The 15,333-nt window shown below is 38.1% G+C and overlaps 1 protein-coding gene across 19 annotated transcripts in view; it reads right to left on the bottom strand.

Moving 5' to 3' along the window:
- The window catches only part of SYNE1 (spectrin repeat containing nuclear envelope protein 1), a 293,660-nt gene that overhangs the window by 11,032 nt on the left and 267,295 nt on the right, over positions 1–15,333 (bottom strand). For 13 of the 19 annotated variants that reach the window (XM_074537722.1, XM_074537721.1, XM_074537729.1 and 10 more), the window contains 11 exons: positions 13,808–13,958; positions 10,443–10,625; positions 9,905–10,042; positions 8,960–9,151; positions 7,736–8,066; positions 6,845–6,913; positions 4,768–4,910; positions 3,746–3,872; positions 2,412–2,623; positions 734–934; positions 262–390 (listed from right to left, as the gene is read on the bottom strand). In XM_074537722.1, coding sequence (XP_074393823.1) covers positions 262–390; positions 734–934; positions 2,412–2,623; positions 3,746–3,872; positions 4,768–4,910; positions 6,845–6,913; positions 7,736–8,066; positions 8,960–9,151; positions 9,905–10,042; positions 10,443–10,625; positions 13,808–13,958 — 1,876 coding nt within the window. Of the gene's footprint in view, positions 1–261; positions 391–733; positions 935–1,514; positions 1,877–2,411; positions 2,624–3,745; positions 3,873–4,767; positions 4,911–6,844; positions 6,914–7,735; positions 8,067–8,959; positions 9,152–9,904; positions 10,043–10,442; positions 10,626–13,807; positions 13,959–15,333 lie in introns of those variants that run through there. The other 6 variants (XM_074537733.1, XM_074537725.1, XM_074537726.1 and 3 more) reach the window with 3 other exon arrangements.

Genomic DNA, 15,333 nt, shown 5'->3' with positions numbered 1-15,333 from the left:
AAAAGAAGAGAAGCAATAAATTTCTAATCTGACAGGAGGATATACAGCAGTCTAGTAGTTGCCTGAGATTTAAAATCACATGTGCTACTAAGGAAAGTGAGTGGTGTTCCCTACCAAGGCAAAGTCAGCCACAGACGCTGGTCCCATGGCTTTGTGTTAGCACACAATGGTACAGTGCTAACCCTTGTGAGAAAGAGAAATCTGATTAGAGGTTTTTCTGGTGATGTGTTTTGGAAGAGAACAGGGTGATTATAGTCCTACCATCAGAAGTCTGTGATGATCCTGCAGTATTTCTGAGTCCAGATTTGGATTGATGGGCACAATCTCATTTTTCCTTCTGTCAATATTCTCCAACCAAAGCAGCAAACCATGGCTCAGTTCGTGGAAATCCTACAAATGATGAATCATGGTTTTAACAGGGTAGCAGAATATTCTAGTCAAACTCAAGTTTTTAATTTATCCTCTGATACATTCTACTAGCTAAATAAAATAATTTCCAAGAAGTATACAAAAGAATATGAGAATACTATTCCAGAGATGACAAATTTTGTAAATATTGGGCTGTAAATAAATGTTTTAGGTAGCACAGGTGTATCCTTGAGAAAAACGTACACCAAAACTGTATGGTTTTCACGGGTAAGTTTCATATGGATCATGAGCACAACAGGTAAATAAATGGTCTATATTTTCAGTATATGGGCTGCTGACAATCTGAAATAGGCACAGTACAGACCTGGCACTGTATTAATGCATCCTGCAAGGAGCTGCGCCAGTCTTCGATCATGCTGCACACGTGCTCCCAGCGCACGTTCATCTGGGACAGGCGCTCCTGGAGCTTCTTGCTCTCCTCGCTGTCAGACTGAGTGAACTCTGAGCTGCACAAATTGATGGACAAGATGATTGCCTTGCGGTTATCAATTGCCTTCTGCAGCTCCTTGATGGTAAGACAAAGGGGAAGAAAGAACGGAAATTGGTAAATCATGACTTTCAGAAACATAAAGCAGAGAACGCACTACAAGACTGCAGTGCTTTGCCACCAGCAGCTGCAGAAAGGCACCATACTGTAACAGTCCCTTTACTCTGGATATAATGCTTCTGGGCTCACTCTGTGACTCTGCAAATGTTCCCTCTTTAACATCTACTAAACTTTACTGCAAGCATAAACAAGAGCAAGCCAATTAAACTTGTAAAGTCTTAAAAGCCTGAAGTCAGAGTTGAATTTTAAAGATCTGGCTCATGTTTCAGATATTTTAAAGACAGAGTAGGTCCAACAAAATTTAAACATGTAGCACAACTGTATTTTAGCTCACAATAAAACTTTTGCCCTCACTTTTCATTTTTGCTGATAAACATGAAAACCAACATATTTTCAAGTGGAATCTGCTGTCATCAGTATTTTAAAATAAAAGCTTTTACTGAGACAAGCAAAAACATACAAAGAGTATAAAGACCTTAAATTTATAGAAGCACAACTTGTATTAAAACTCTGATTTGTTTACATTGGAAGCCACAAAAGAAACCCACCTCCACTGGTTTGTAGGGTACTAATGGGCTTTCAAAGAGACAGTGAGATAAGAACAGGATTCTTATGAAATGCCCCGTTTTCTACCTACTTTACAGCATTTACTTAAAAGCACGATGTCACAGTAACCTCTGAAGTACTTATGGCAGCTATATTTGGATTACAGTGAAGATGAGCATTGACATGCTTCCCATGGATCACCGCCGGAAACAGTCTTTACTATCTGTTCACCTCACCCCTGGCATGAGGTACAGTGCATTTTGACATCAGGTCACATATTTTCGTGTCCATGCTTGTAAGAAACTAGTAACTGAATGTGAAGTTGTGGACCACCACATTTGCAGATCTTTATAGCTGTGAAATACACAAGAGAGATGGAAGTAGCACTCAGATTTTGATGCTCCTGAGATGACAGAAGAAGAAAAGGAATGTTGCAAAGCGGCATCAAATTTTTCCTATGTTGCACTGGTGACACGGGGTAGGTTACAACACCTTTGGACTCCTTCTCATTCCTCCACACAAAGTAGTAATGTCTCAGTGAGGCATTTCTTTTGAACCAGCTATTTTGTTACCAATTTGAGTACAAGAGAAGTGATCTAACTTGGCACTTTTTAAAAATTTAATCAATTTGGGTGACATCAGGAGTTATCTGGACATTCTGGGATTACAGAATTGCTGCAGAACTACTATTCCAAAACTTCATTTGGATAGTGGTACATTTTCCTTCCAAAAGGTGATTCAGAAAATCACTTTCCCAGTTACTTTACCTGCAGCAGCCCACTGTGTGGAGAAAATCAGCTGCAATTATTGGCAACCTCTTCAACATTCCTGTTGCACTCAGTTTTAGAAGATAACTTATTAACTTATGGAACAGAGAAATAAAACTCACTTTCAGTTTTTTAATCCTGAGCTCAATAGTCTGTATGTCAGTGCTGAGTTTAAGGCGGTGGAGCTTCTCCAGTTCCTCTTCAGTTTCTCCCAACCAAGCCCAGATGCTGTTAAGGTCAGAGTTGAACTGCTGCCATTGCTGAAGGTTCTGCTTCATCCTCAGCTCCTTGCTTAGAGCTTGAGCCTGGATTAATTCCCATCTTTCAATTACACCTGGAATTACAAACACCAAATTCAACAAAAGCCAGAAAAACTCACTAGCTTCACAACACACACAACTGCATAAACCAAATACTGTTCAGAACAGAAAGATGCTCTGTAAAAAGCCTAAGCCTCAAACACTAACCACTTTAAAAATGAAATTAGATTGAAGAAAATGATGTTGGAGGGAAATATCGAAGAATCTGGATGATTCCAGTCAACAGGTAATTTTATTGCTTTCTAATGTGAGACTTCTATGAGCAGAATTAAGATGATACATGCAGGTCTCTAAAACAGGTTATGCTGGCAAAAAAGACATCGTAAATTACCAGACAAGTGCAAACCAGACAAGAAATATTAATACATCTAACTAACCAGGTATTTATTATTTTCATTGGTACTTGTGCTGATCACTGTTTAATGCTTACACTTCACTACATTTGCCTTAGCTAGTGCTGATGCGTTGGATAAACACTTGCACTAGAAAGAAATAAATAAGGGACTATTTCTTCTTGCTAGTTATCTTGAAATGCTAAGGCAGAACCTGCATCACTCCATCAACTTAAAATTTACAAATAAAAATCCACAAAAAAATAAGAGAGACTATATGGGTAGCATATCTTGTCAAGCTAAGAATGAGGATGATGCCTTTATAGTCTCTGGGAATCCATGCTGCCTCTTTTTCTACAGCTGATGCTTAAAATTAGCCACGTGAATACTTCTATCAGGTGAAAATAATTTTCTTTACTCTAGGCAGGTAATCTGAGAGGTGAAAGCTAATATTAGAAGAAACAAATGCTGGCCAAGGTGTTTTGTACAGCAAAGTAAGTAACCTTTTTCATGAGAAATCTTAAAAAAAACCCCCATTGCATCCACAGGGACCTCCTGAAAGGCTAAAGATTGTGCTTCATGATATGAAGGGGTTCTTAAAATGGACTTGTATGCCTAAACTCTTCATACATATACTTACTATTCCTTATTATTCCTAATTAAAAATGTTAAACAGAACATGGTAACAGACAGTCATGTAAATATATGTGCCAGTAAATAATACCAAGTGTTTATTCACGAAAGCTTTGCATGTGTGCTGCTTTCCCTAATTGCTGCTCATCAAATGAACTACATGTTACTTACCAGCTGTTTGTGTTTCAGTACTGTTCATGTTAATGAGACCTGAAAATTTTTCTTCTTCTTCCTTCAGTTTATATCCAAGCCTTCTTACTGAGTCTATGCTTCCACTGCATTCACCTAGCAGTTTCATCTGTGTTAACAAACAAAATATTCCTTTTCAATATGCACTGTACAGGACTAATTGTATGGACAGTGAGAATTACAATACAACTTCCAGAAATTTCCAACAGTAAGTTTAAGTGTGAAGAAAAAGATCTATTATTTTAACAATCTGTGCTGATATTATAAAAAAAGTACTCGCAGATAATAAAGGCCTAAAGCATATGTTATACAGAAATAACTTAGCACCATTATGCCAAATTGTTCTAGATGTCTCAGGTGCCATCTTCTCTAATTTTAAGACACTATGGCAAAGACACTAGAAGATTGATAAAGAAAATTAACTTAAATGTGGAAATATTACTATGCATGCAGGCAGATAATTTTTACATTCTGTCCTTAATAAAATTATTTGAATGGCTTAGGGAGAGATTTATCTTTCAGAAAACCTCTCTGAAAAAGCTTTTTAATTAGGGATTCCATACATGTAACCCTGCTTATATGATGCATGCTTATAATTCATTAGCAAGATGAATACTGTGCCTGAAGCTATAAAACATGCTTTTAAAACCAGAGGAATTTCAAACAAGGATATCTTTGTTAGATGGATAAAAGCATGTGTGAGAAAGTACTTCTAGACATCTGCAAAAATGTAATAGGAAAATAAATTCATTAGAGTCAGTTCCAAATGTATTTCTTCCTCTAATGCTATTGTAAACACACTAATAGCATAAACACCAATAGCTTGTGGTTAAGGGTAGTAAGAACACAAGTGGGCCTGAGAAGCAGTTACAGCTACAGCTACAGTTACAGTTACAGTTACAGCTACAGCTCATTGCTCTGCTGAAGCAGCTGCATTTCCCTCAATGTCTGAGCTAAGCTAAGCTTGGGGTGCATATCTGACTGGGGCTCCAAAATACACGCACATATCCTTTGTAAGTGGAATCCAGTTCTGGTCCTGTAGGTGTCTTGCTACGGATGATGTTTTCTGTTTGCTGGATCTGGAAGCGACTGGTGTCCAAGGCCTTGTCCAGCTGTCGGATGTGTGCTTCCAGGGCACCCGGTTCACCTGTACCAATACCAAAAAAGAGGGACTGTCATCCCAAATTTTCCAAATTTTTTTTCCTTGCCCAGGCAGAACAGATATTAGGAATACTGTTTAGATTAGACAGTAAAGGAGAAAGGTGGCAGCAGCAGTATGAGTGGTACAATGTCAAAGCTAAGTGATAACTGGTTACATTAGAGAGTGTTAGCAAAAGATTATACCAATGAACAAGCTTGCCATAAGAATACTATAGAAGAGTCCACAGTTTAAAGTAGGCTTGCAAATTATTCTAAAGTGTCTTTTCCCCTACATTGAATGCCTTGTCTTTTTTTAAAGAGAAAGTTCTCAGCAAAGCATACTCTAACCTCACTGATTTTGGGAAGCAGCTTGCTCCCTTTTCACAAGCACCGTCAAATTAACCCCCGTAACCCAAATCTCCATTTTTATGATCTAAATCCATGTAAAATTTGGTAGCTTCATTTCTCTTTGTATTACTTCTCCCCACTAAAAAGCAGTAGAATTTGCAACTCCATGAAAGGATCCTATTTGTTTACAATTTTAGAGACTAAAAGTGGCCTCACAAATCAAAGTGATACTGTTATAATCATATTGTCAAAAATCCATAGATGACTGGATATCTTGGAGGTCTGCAGCAGGTAGTCCATGACTGCTTTGGGCAACCATACTAAGGAGCAAAATGTATAGCATTTTTCCAATTATGTACTTGGTAAAGATCATGCTTAACATATCTGCAAGATGGAATAATTCATTCAAGCTATTGGGAATCAATATCAATATCAATGTTTTTGAAGAAGGACTAACTTGTTTCCTTGTAGGGGTCAGCTGAATTCTGTGATATAAATTAGCTACATACAATGCTAATGTGAAGCAGGTTGCAGCCTAGAGGACCCCATGAGATCCTTCTTATCCATATTCTATCACTATGCCTGATTTCCATCTGTTTACAAAGACAGTTTGAATTTATTCATAAAGACACAATAAGAAACATGAATAGAGAAGGAGAGCCTTCTGTTCACCGAATTACAGAAAACTGAGCCTCTTGGATGATTAATCTTTTTTCATATATAGCACCATCTCACCCCAAATGGACAGGACAAAGTGCTCAACATTGTTTTTTGCTCATTACTTTAAAAAAATTTTTCATGGGTCAGAAAACTGAACACACTTTTCCCATAAGTACTGCTATTACTCATACCCTTAATCAATAACATTATTTCACTGATTTGGGGAGTAAAAAGAAATGGATGGTGAACCTGAGGCTTGTGTCACAGACACTAAGATTTTAATTGTTTGCTTATAACAATGAAGTCATTATTTAAGAAGAGGAAAACTGTGAAATCATGAGAAAAAGTATTTGCAAATGCATCTCTTTCTTCCAAGAGAGTAATCAAAAAATGAGAAAGAAGGTTTAATCTTGTGCAATGTGAAAAGAAAATTTTCCAGTACATGAGACTAAGATAAAGACAGTACCTCAACTTGACATTTTGATCGCATGAAACAAAAACTAACCTAAAAGTTTATATCTGCATGATAATCCAAGATGTGGCTGTGTTAAAAAAAAAAAAAGCAACTCTGCAAAATTAGGTATTGTTCTATACTTTTTCCTTCTGCCTTAAGATGTAACTATGTATTAAGTCCAGTTGATGGACACCAGAGAAAAAAAGACCAATAAGATCAGGATCAGTTCAGTTCAGTTAGCCAAGGTGGGAGGGCTAAGACCTCAGACATCATTGTTTCATCCACGCCCCCAATGGCACCTTTAAGCAAAGTAGTAAAGCAGGAGGATACTTTTAAGTTAATATGTCAATGCTGCCATGTAAGGAATATTTATCTTGTAAGTTGTGAAAAGATAGCAGATGCTAGGAGAAGAGAAAGAAGTTACACTTGTGCACCATGGTATTTGCATCTGGCTATGCTTAGTCTTTTATGATGCCTACCAGAGATATTTTTGAGGGCGTTTTCTGTGAGTGCTACATAGGCCTCAAGAGTTTCAGGGATCTCTACATCTGAAAAAATAAAAGCACACTCTGAACTGATGGCTCAGCAATGGCTGTCTCCTTACAGCAGGAGTCCTTTTCTTGGGATGGATTAATTCAATTGTTCCAATAGCAAACATTCTCTCTGGAAAAGGAAAAAGATGAAGACTGAAACACAGGGAGGCTGCTATAAAATCTCTTAAGATCCAGGCAAACCTGACTATTCCCAGAGCAACGACCTGGAAAGCAAAAGACAGCCACAAGATCAGAGTAAAATACACTGGTATGTCTTATCCCACAGCTAGCTCCATTTGGACACTCTCACTTGTTAAGATTTATTACACAAAGCACAAACACTTAGAAAGGATTTCTAACTTCACTGGAGAACAAGACCCAAGATCCCACCTCAGAATAACTCTCATTTGCTGGAGTCAGGGCAGAGTTAGGATTTACTTAAACACTTGATGATTTTCTCTGTGGGTCTCTTCCACAGCATTTCCTCATTAGCTTGTTCTGTACTTTTTGCCATAGCCAGTATAGTTTCTTCTTCTTAGGAGGCAGGGCTGTTACAGATGACATATCCCATCTGGCAGGCCTCACGCATAGATACACAGCAAACTCACTGCCATATCATGTACGCCTCTGCCATTTTCCAAGGCTGTCGTCATCCAGGAATCTCCATCGCTGTCTCTAGGGCCAGAGGGCCACTGAGATCACTTAGGAAACGCTATTTAAAGTCATCAGGGGCTATTTAAAGTACTTTTCCATGAGAATCCTGGCCACACAATCACACATATAACATTTGCCTTTTTTTCACTCATAGAAAAGAGAGCACTCAGTCTCCCACCATACCTGCTATGCCAGCTGCTCCTCTCAGGTAGAAGTCTTTGTCTTGTCCCCCATCTTCTTCTGAGTGCAGCGCCCGTGAAACGGCTGTCTCCAGGTCCCTGCTGAGATCGTAGTCATGATCCCACTCCAGGGGGATGGAGTCCACGCTCGCAGGGGTATCTCGCCCCGATCGCTCGCTCCTCAGCGGCTGGGAAAGAGGCAGCGAAAGGTTGGAAGAGGGGTGCGGGGAGAGAACGCTGTCCGCAGATTTGTCATGCCAGCGTATGTCAGAGAGATCTGCTGATTCATCCAGATCCACCTCTCTGTCTGAGAGGTCGTGCTCGTCATCTGTTAGCTAGAAGCATAATGCAAACAGAAGCGATCAATGGAACGTGCAGAGGCACCGCATGGTCAGCCTGGGTCAGTGAAATAAAGCAGCATTAGATGACAGGCACACTGGTGGGGTTTGCATTTTGCACATTTCCTTTAGCACCTTCCCTTCATTATTTTTAAGGTGTAGTAAAAAACCAAAACAACAAAGAAGATCAAAGTGCCAGCTCATTTTAATTACTGGAGGCACATAAAGTCTCACATAACGCAAATATCTCCAGACTTTTACTGATGTTACTTCAATGCAGATATTAGGTTAGAAAAACGTCTGGAATCAATTCATAGAAAGCGTAAGTGATCTTTATCATGAGTATTGCTCTCACTGTGTTATTTCATATTTTCAAGCCCCTGTATTTTGTTCTTTTCATTCAGCAGGACTTGAGCTACCAAAAATTGTTTTCCTTTCACTTTCTCCTTTTGTTTTCCTTTTCCACTTTTGAGCTTGTGTTCAATTCTGGAGATGAATTTCTGTGTCTTATGATGAGAAAAATCATTTTATCATTGTGGTTTTTTTTAAAAACAACTCACTAAGCTGCCAGTCAAACTATGTGACAGTGCAGGGAGATGTTCTTATGATTAGTACCACAGCACTACTCCCACGAATAAAGTTTTATAAATCCACAATTTGCATGCATTTTCATGATGATTTACAGAAATTCCTGATCTTGTCAGCTTGCTCTCTGAACAGGACACAAATAGCATGTAATGGAAAGGAGGCAGATGGTCAGGGTTGCAACAAAATTTAACCACAGGAGATCTGGAAAGTCACTTAGGTTTCATTTCAACATCTTTCCTCATTTTCACATTTGTAAATTGGCAATGGAGCAAACAAGTAAAAACATATGTAAATATACACACAGGAAGGCGGATAAGCTTCTTGTGATAGCGCTCCACACGCCCGAAGACCTCTTGGCAGTAGCGACGCAGCTCATCCAGTTCTTCCTCAATCACAGCTGCATCCAGGGGCTCACTTTTCTCAATGAGTTGCTCACCTTGCACGATTATCTGCTCAATTTTGCTGTTGTTCAGGGAAATTTCTTGCTGGAAAGCCTGTGTAAAAGAAAAACCCATGCTTTATCAACAAAATCAATATGATAACAATGTGGGTAATTAAAGATTCAAGTATTAGGAGTTTTATAGAAAGAACGGTGTGGGTAACAAACAGGGATTGTGCCAAATACTCTTATCATGAACAACAATGAGCAGTTAAATTAAATTTAGTGTTCCACAGTCTTTCAAGCCAAAACCAGTGATACTTCATGGTTTACCATCTCATTCCTTACTTGTTGAATTTGGAAAGAAATCTTGTCTCTAAACAAGCCATACAAATGATCAAATGTCTAGAATGAATAGAGACGCTAAACCTAGCACAGTGGAATTTTGGATAATGTGACATTTGGTATTGCTCTCGCCAGAGAAGGAGTTTTCTGATGCATAAATTGTTGAGAAATGTAGTAATTATTAGATATTAGCAATAATGGAGACCTTACATAAATATTTTTTATTTATATTTCCTATTTTGATGCAGGAAAGTACACTATCACCCCTGGTTTTTCTTTTTACATTTTTCATAGATCAAAGATTTTCTATTTTGACAGAAAAGTTCATATTGGAATATGACATAACTCATGACTTTTGAGGTTGAAGTCTTGGCCTACAAGTAAAGGAACCATATCAGGCTGCATTTCTGCATAATGTTTCTTAAAATTCTTTTCTCACTATCATTTTTTCCCCTCCCTTCTTTCATCCCTCCTTCTGTAACTATCCATTCTTTAAATTTTTCATGTAACTATCATTCTTTACCTTAAGTTGCTTTATCTTTGCTTGGACATCACACTCTGAGAAATGCTCGATGTTGGTCAGCTGCAGGTCCATCTCTGTCAGCCATACCAGGATGCTGTCACGTGCTGTTTCAAACTCCTCCCGCTGGCCAATGAAATGCTGGAGAGTGGAAAATTGAGTGGTATGAAATGACCAGAAACATTAAAACCATCAGCAATAGTAGGAAAACGACTTTCATCCCCATCAAACCCAATTTAAACCTGCTTCTTTTATTTCTTACATGCTTTCTGAGGTTCCTTTTTCAGTAATACCATCTAGAGCTGCAATTAGCTGACCTAAGAAAGTTATCTTCTGTGAGAAAGGTGGTGTTTGATGTCACCAAGCATTTGCCTACAGTCTATTTGTTTACTTTGGACTAAGTGAACTGATGAGCTTCCTTCCTCTCCCAAAGGTAGAAGTCCCCTCAAAACCACTGTGCAAATGCATTAAACTGAAAGCTGCTGAAGTACCCTTGATTCATAACTAGAGTAGTGAAACTGAAATCTTAAAAATTGAATACTTTTAGCCTGCGTAGGATGGAGGTAACTCTCTTTTGCAGATTGTCCCATCTCTGGTTCCCCTCATGAACCATCTGCTTGAGGCTGCCGTTGGAGTCAGTGCGGTTCTCCCGTGCCAGGCGCCTATATTGCTTATTGATCAGCTCCAGCTGAGTCAGGCTTTCATGCACTTGTCTCTGGAATGCCTAAAGCAGTATGGACAAAAGACACCTTCAGAATTTTAATTTCTGAAATCAGGATACAGATATAGATCTCTTGCCTTATTTTGACCCTTCATCTGAACTCTGACTTATGTAAGCCAATAAATTCCACTAGTTGGAGACATCTCCTGAGGGCTACCCTATGGAGATGCTGCCTTCTGATTAAGAAAAGCAAAACCAAAAAAACAAAAATCCCCAAAAAGTTCATAAAACTGACATGATTCACTGAATGAGAAATTGCAACATGAATATCCATTACAAAGGCAAAATCAGTGTAAGAAAACCAGCTTCTCCTTCTGTGAAATTATATGCTTCAGTATTTGAGAACAGAAGTACAAACAATGAACATGAAACTCTTACTTAAAAAAAAAAATTAAACAGAAATCCAAGATTCCTGTGGCTTCACTGGATTTCTTTTCACATACTGAATTTGCTGAAATGCAAACATTGAAGAGATCTGAGCAACTGTTTGTTCGGAAACATGATACTAAACGAGACATTTTTTATATTTAGTATACTGGTGTGCAAGTAAGTTTTTTCTTAAAATATTAACAGAAAAGAAAATGTCACACATATCCATGCCAACTTATGTCAGGGCAAATGTTTGCAGCATGTACTTTTGGTGCTTACTCGGCTGTTACAAGAGCCACAGAGATGCAGCTGAGGTGCACAGGTGACTTAGCCCACAGCTTTTATGTTGTGACTAGTAATCACGAAGCTTGGAGGAAGCACCTTGTAAAGAAATGACTGAATTAATAATACTATTGCTACTACTACTACTGTTACCACCACCACCACCACCAGAGTATTTTTTCAAAAATTCTACTTGTTTTTGTCTTGTCACATCACCGAAATAGAAAAGCAACCAAAGGAAGACCTACACCAGCTCTCTTTTGAATACAAACAGTGTTTGAATCCCACTGTAGTTCTACAAACTTGCTGTCTGATATTCCTCACAATGCAATAAAACAGTCAATCTCTTCCAAAATGAGACAAGCCCCTTAATAAGGACTATAGAACTGGAATAGGTTATATACTTCTGTAGAGAAATTTTAATTAAAACCCCGAGTTTTCTATGTAAAAAGATATACACTTCATATTGCACCAATCAAAGCTATAATGAGATAAGCACATTTCTGCTATAATACCAGAGAACAAAGTAAAGGAACTGGTTGGAAAAAAAGATCAGATTGTGCAGAGTCCTCTCAATATAATTATTCTCTGCATTGAATGGCTATCAAATTGGGTATGGGACAACCAAAAAGGAGCAAATGCACTTGCAGCTAGGGGAGAAATAATCAGTAAAACTGAATTAATTTAAAATTGCACAAGTATTCCTCTATTAGACGCACAATTCTGACTGTATTTACTAGGATCATGAAATCTAAAAGTGTGCAGTTGCTGTTTCACCTGTTACCAAGCCTTCTCCAGCAAAAGAACAGCTGTTTATTTGCCTTCCATTTCTTAATCTAAGCTACACAAGAATTCATCTGTTGCATTCTTTCCTGTTACCTCTTTCCAATTCTCCATAAACTACTGGAGAGGAAGCAGTTTGGTTTTGTACAATGAAGTCAGTGAGAGCTATCTCTGACCTTTGTGCTCAAGAATTGAAAGGTTCCTATATGCTCTGATGAGCTCTTTTTGTTATGTGTTGTTTTTTATTTGAAGTGCAGATATGGAGAAGAAAATAAAATTAGAAAAATGCCTAGTTGAAGCAGAAACCTGCTTCTGCTAGTATTTTTAAGTGGCTATCTTCATACTGAATTCCCAGTAAAGCTGTTGAATGCCACTGGATTTGAATACCATTTGAATACTTCCTGCTCTTTGGCAGGCAAAGAAATCAAGCACTCAGGAGAAAAAACAAAAAGTAAAAATAGAAGGAAAAAAGAGAAAGAACCAAACTACAGTGGCAAGGAGGCTTTTGGAGAGGCTACACCATTCTCTTTGGTTCCTGCTGACACTCTACAGACAGTAAAAAATGCACAAGTTTGCTGCAGAGGAAAGGTCACCATAACAGCTGAGGTTCAGTAAAACAGACTTTGGACAAAGTAAATTCAGCTGTAAAAATCTGGTACAGCTTCTCATACAAAGACTTACTAAATAAGAGATTTAAATCCTGATCACCACATAGAGGGACAATGGGAAAGAGCTCTGAGGCAGAGTGCTTGGGTCCAGGAAGCAAACGTTTCTATAGTATGGCAATCTACCTGGCCATAATGAAGTCTGGCCTAATGAAGTCCATCTGAAACCAAAACCTGGCCAGTACATTCATAAATGTGAATGGCAATTACAGAACACAGTACTTCACAGTTTATGTTTTTGTTTTAACTGTTAAACCAAAACCTATCAACTGGGCTTGGACATGGTTTAAAATTTGCATTTTTTCTTCAAAGTAAATACTTTAAAGTGTCTGATTGTTTACAGAATTGCCTAAATAATTTGTTCTCTTTCTTCTCTCCCATCTTGACACTCTCCTTGCAAATATGAATCCAAGCAAAACATTTTCCTCTGTGACTCACCAGGCGATGTATGTGTGTGCTTTACACACAGGTTTACAATTCCTTGTAACTATGAGACAAGCCCTCACATTGCAGTGGACACAACAGAGTCATGTAACAAGCTCCGAAGCGCTGACCAAAGGGACAGCTTGTCTCAGTTTTGAAGCATGCTGAACTTTTTTAAATCACAGGGGACACTATGTGGACATATAGCAGTATTTGCATGAACATGAATTTCACGTATAAGGATCCAAAGGAGGAATATTCTGCATCATAGAAGAGACTTCAGGGAGCTGGCTTCAGAGACTTATGGAAATTAGAGAAGGGATAAAATCAAAAGCAAAAGCTAGAACATGCAGCATGCATTCGAAGACGCACTTGGTGAAGGGAGATTTAGGAAGGCTCTGGAACTCTGACTGGACATACTAAAAAGTTGCAGAAATTAAAAAGGTGAGGAATTCGGCTTTCGTGAACAGTGGAGGTACCTCCAGTTGCCACTTTTCACTGTCTTTTTATCTTAGGAACCTACTACTGAGAACAGCTACAAAATCATCAACTCCACTTTATTAATACAGCATCTCTGCTGTAACTTGGTTATGGGAAGGAAGAACACCAGATGGTTGCTGCAATGTGATCAGCAGGTATTGAATTTCAACCACTATAAATCACCTCAAATTTCTTCAGTTCTTCCTTAGCAACAGTGTAAAGCACACCAGAGGAGCTTGGGAAAGCAGCTGTTCTCTCAGAGGTTTTTAGCCACTCTTCAAATCTAGAGTAGTCATCCAAAAATTTTTGCCAAAGCCGCCAGGTCTCTTCAATTCTGCAACAGATAACAGAAAATTAGAGAATGCTTGAACTGATGGCCAGTTGACCTACAGAACTTTAACTTGTCATCTGCAACAGCAAACTAGCACTGCACCAGACAATAACTGACTAATAATCTAACTCAGCCAGCCAGACTGATAAACAGACCACAGGGAAGGCTGGCTCATTCCAGACTGAGCTAGAATAAGATGAAGGCATTTTTTTTAATGCATCTAATTTTGGAATCAGTATTAAAGAAAGTTTTAAGTTTGTAATAGGAGTTCTAAAAAGCTGAGTGCACACTAAATAACTTCTGGAATGCAATTCCAGTGACATCAGTAAAGCTGCTCTTTAATACAAATAACTGTTTCTAGTACAATAAAGATCCTAAATACCGATAGCTCAGTTAATGTACCAGTACAAATCCACCAAAGCATAATGTGTACATTGTAAGAAAATAAAATAGTTCCATGCATAGTTCCCCATGAACTTAAAATAGTTCTGAATTGATGAGTTGGATACTAAGTTATGAAAGCCCCCGTATGTTCATGACAGACTATGTCAAAGATAGAACTTGTAAATGTAGTTCTAAGTAGAATTTATAACATAGAACTTACAGATATATACAATTCAAGAATTTCCATGGCAATAGTATAAAATTACTTAAAGATATGAATCTATGGATAGAGATTCAAACTTAAAAGCGATACATCTTTTGCAAAAAATAAACAAGAAACTTTACTAAATACATTAAGAATATCCCACAGAATGAGGGAGCATAAAATGTTCAATTCAGCATTTTGAAACATCAAGTTCTTCCTAGAGTTTTTTTATATGACTGTATAAACATGGCAGAAATAAGCTTCATAACTTAAAAAGTTAAAGAAATTATCTTAAATACAGGAGTTTAAATCTGTAAACATGTCTCATCCCTAAGTCATCACACAGTACATAGCATTGCCTCAATCATTATTGCTGTTGAAATCAACACACTATTCTGTGTGAGAATAGAAAACAATGAATCTTCTGGGTATGATGGTCCAAGCATATGCAGTTGCCCAGACTACACCCAAGAATCCTGGGTGCTGTGGCTCTCATTTGCTCAGCACAGCTAAGGTGGACAGGTGGAGAAATTCCATGTAAGTGCTCAGTCCTAAAATTCTTCCAAAGGAACAAAGTCAGACATAAGAGAAACTGCTGAGGAACACTAACTACACATGAACCCTAATACCTGGAATAACATTTCACCCATCCAATAACTAGTTTCCCAACAATCTCTGTAATTCTTAGGTAAATTTAAGTGTTACTACCTCCCTTTTATGTAATGTTTTCCAAATCTCTTGGAGTCATTGCTATCATCTAAACTTTCTCTAGTTTCTCTCTCATCATAT

The sequence above is a fragment of the Zonotrichia albicollis genome, chromosome 3 (genome assembly GCF_047830755.1).
Source record: "Zonotrichia albicollis isolate bZonAlb1 chromosome 3, bZonAlb1.hap1, whole genome shotgun sequence".
Lineage (NCBI taxonomy): Eukaryota > Metazoa > Chordata > Aves > Passeriformes > Passerellidae > Zonotrichia > Zonotrichia albicollis.
This window is presented reverse-complemented; position numbering and strand designations above follow the sequence as displayed.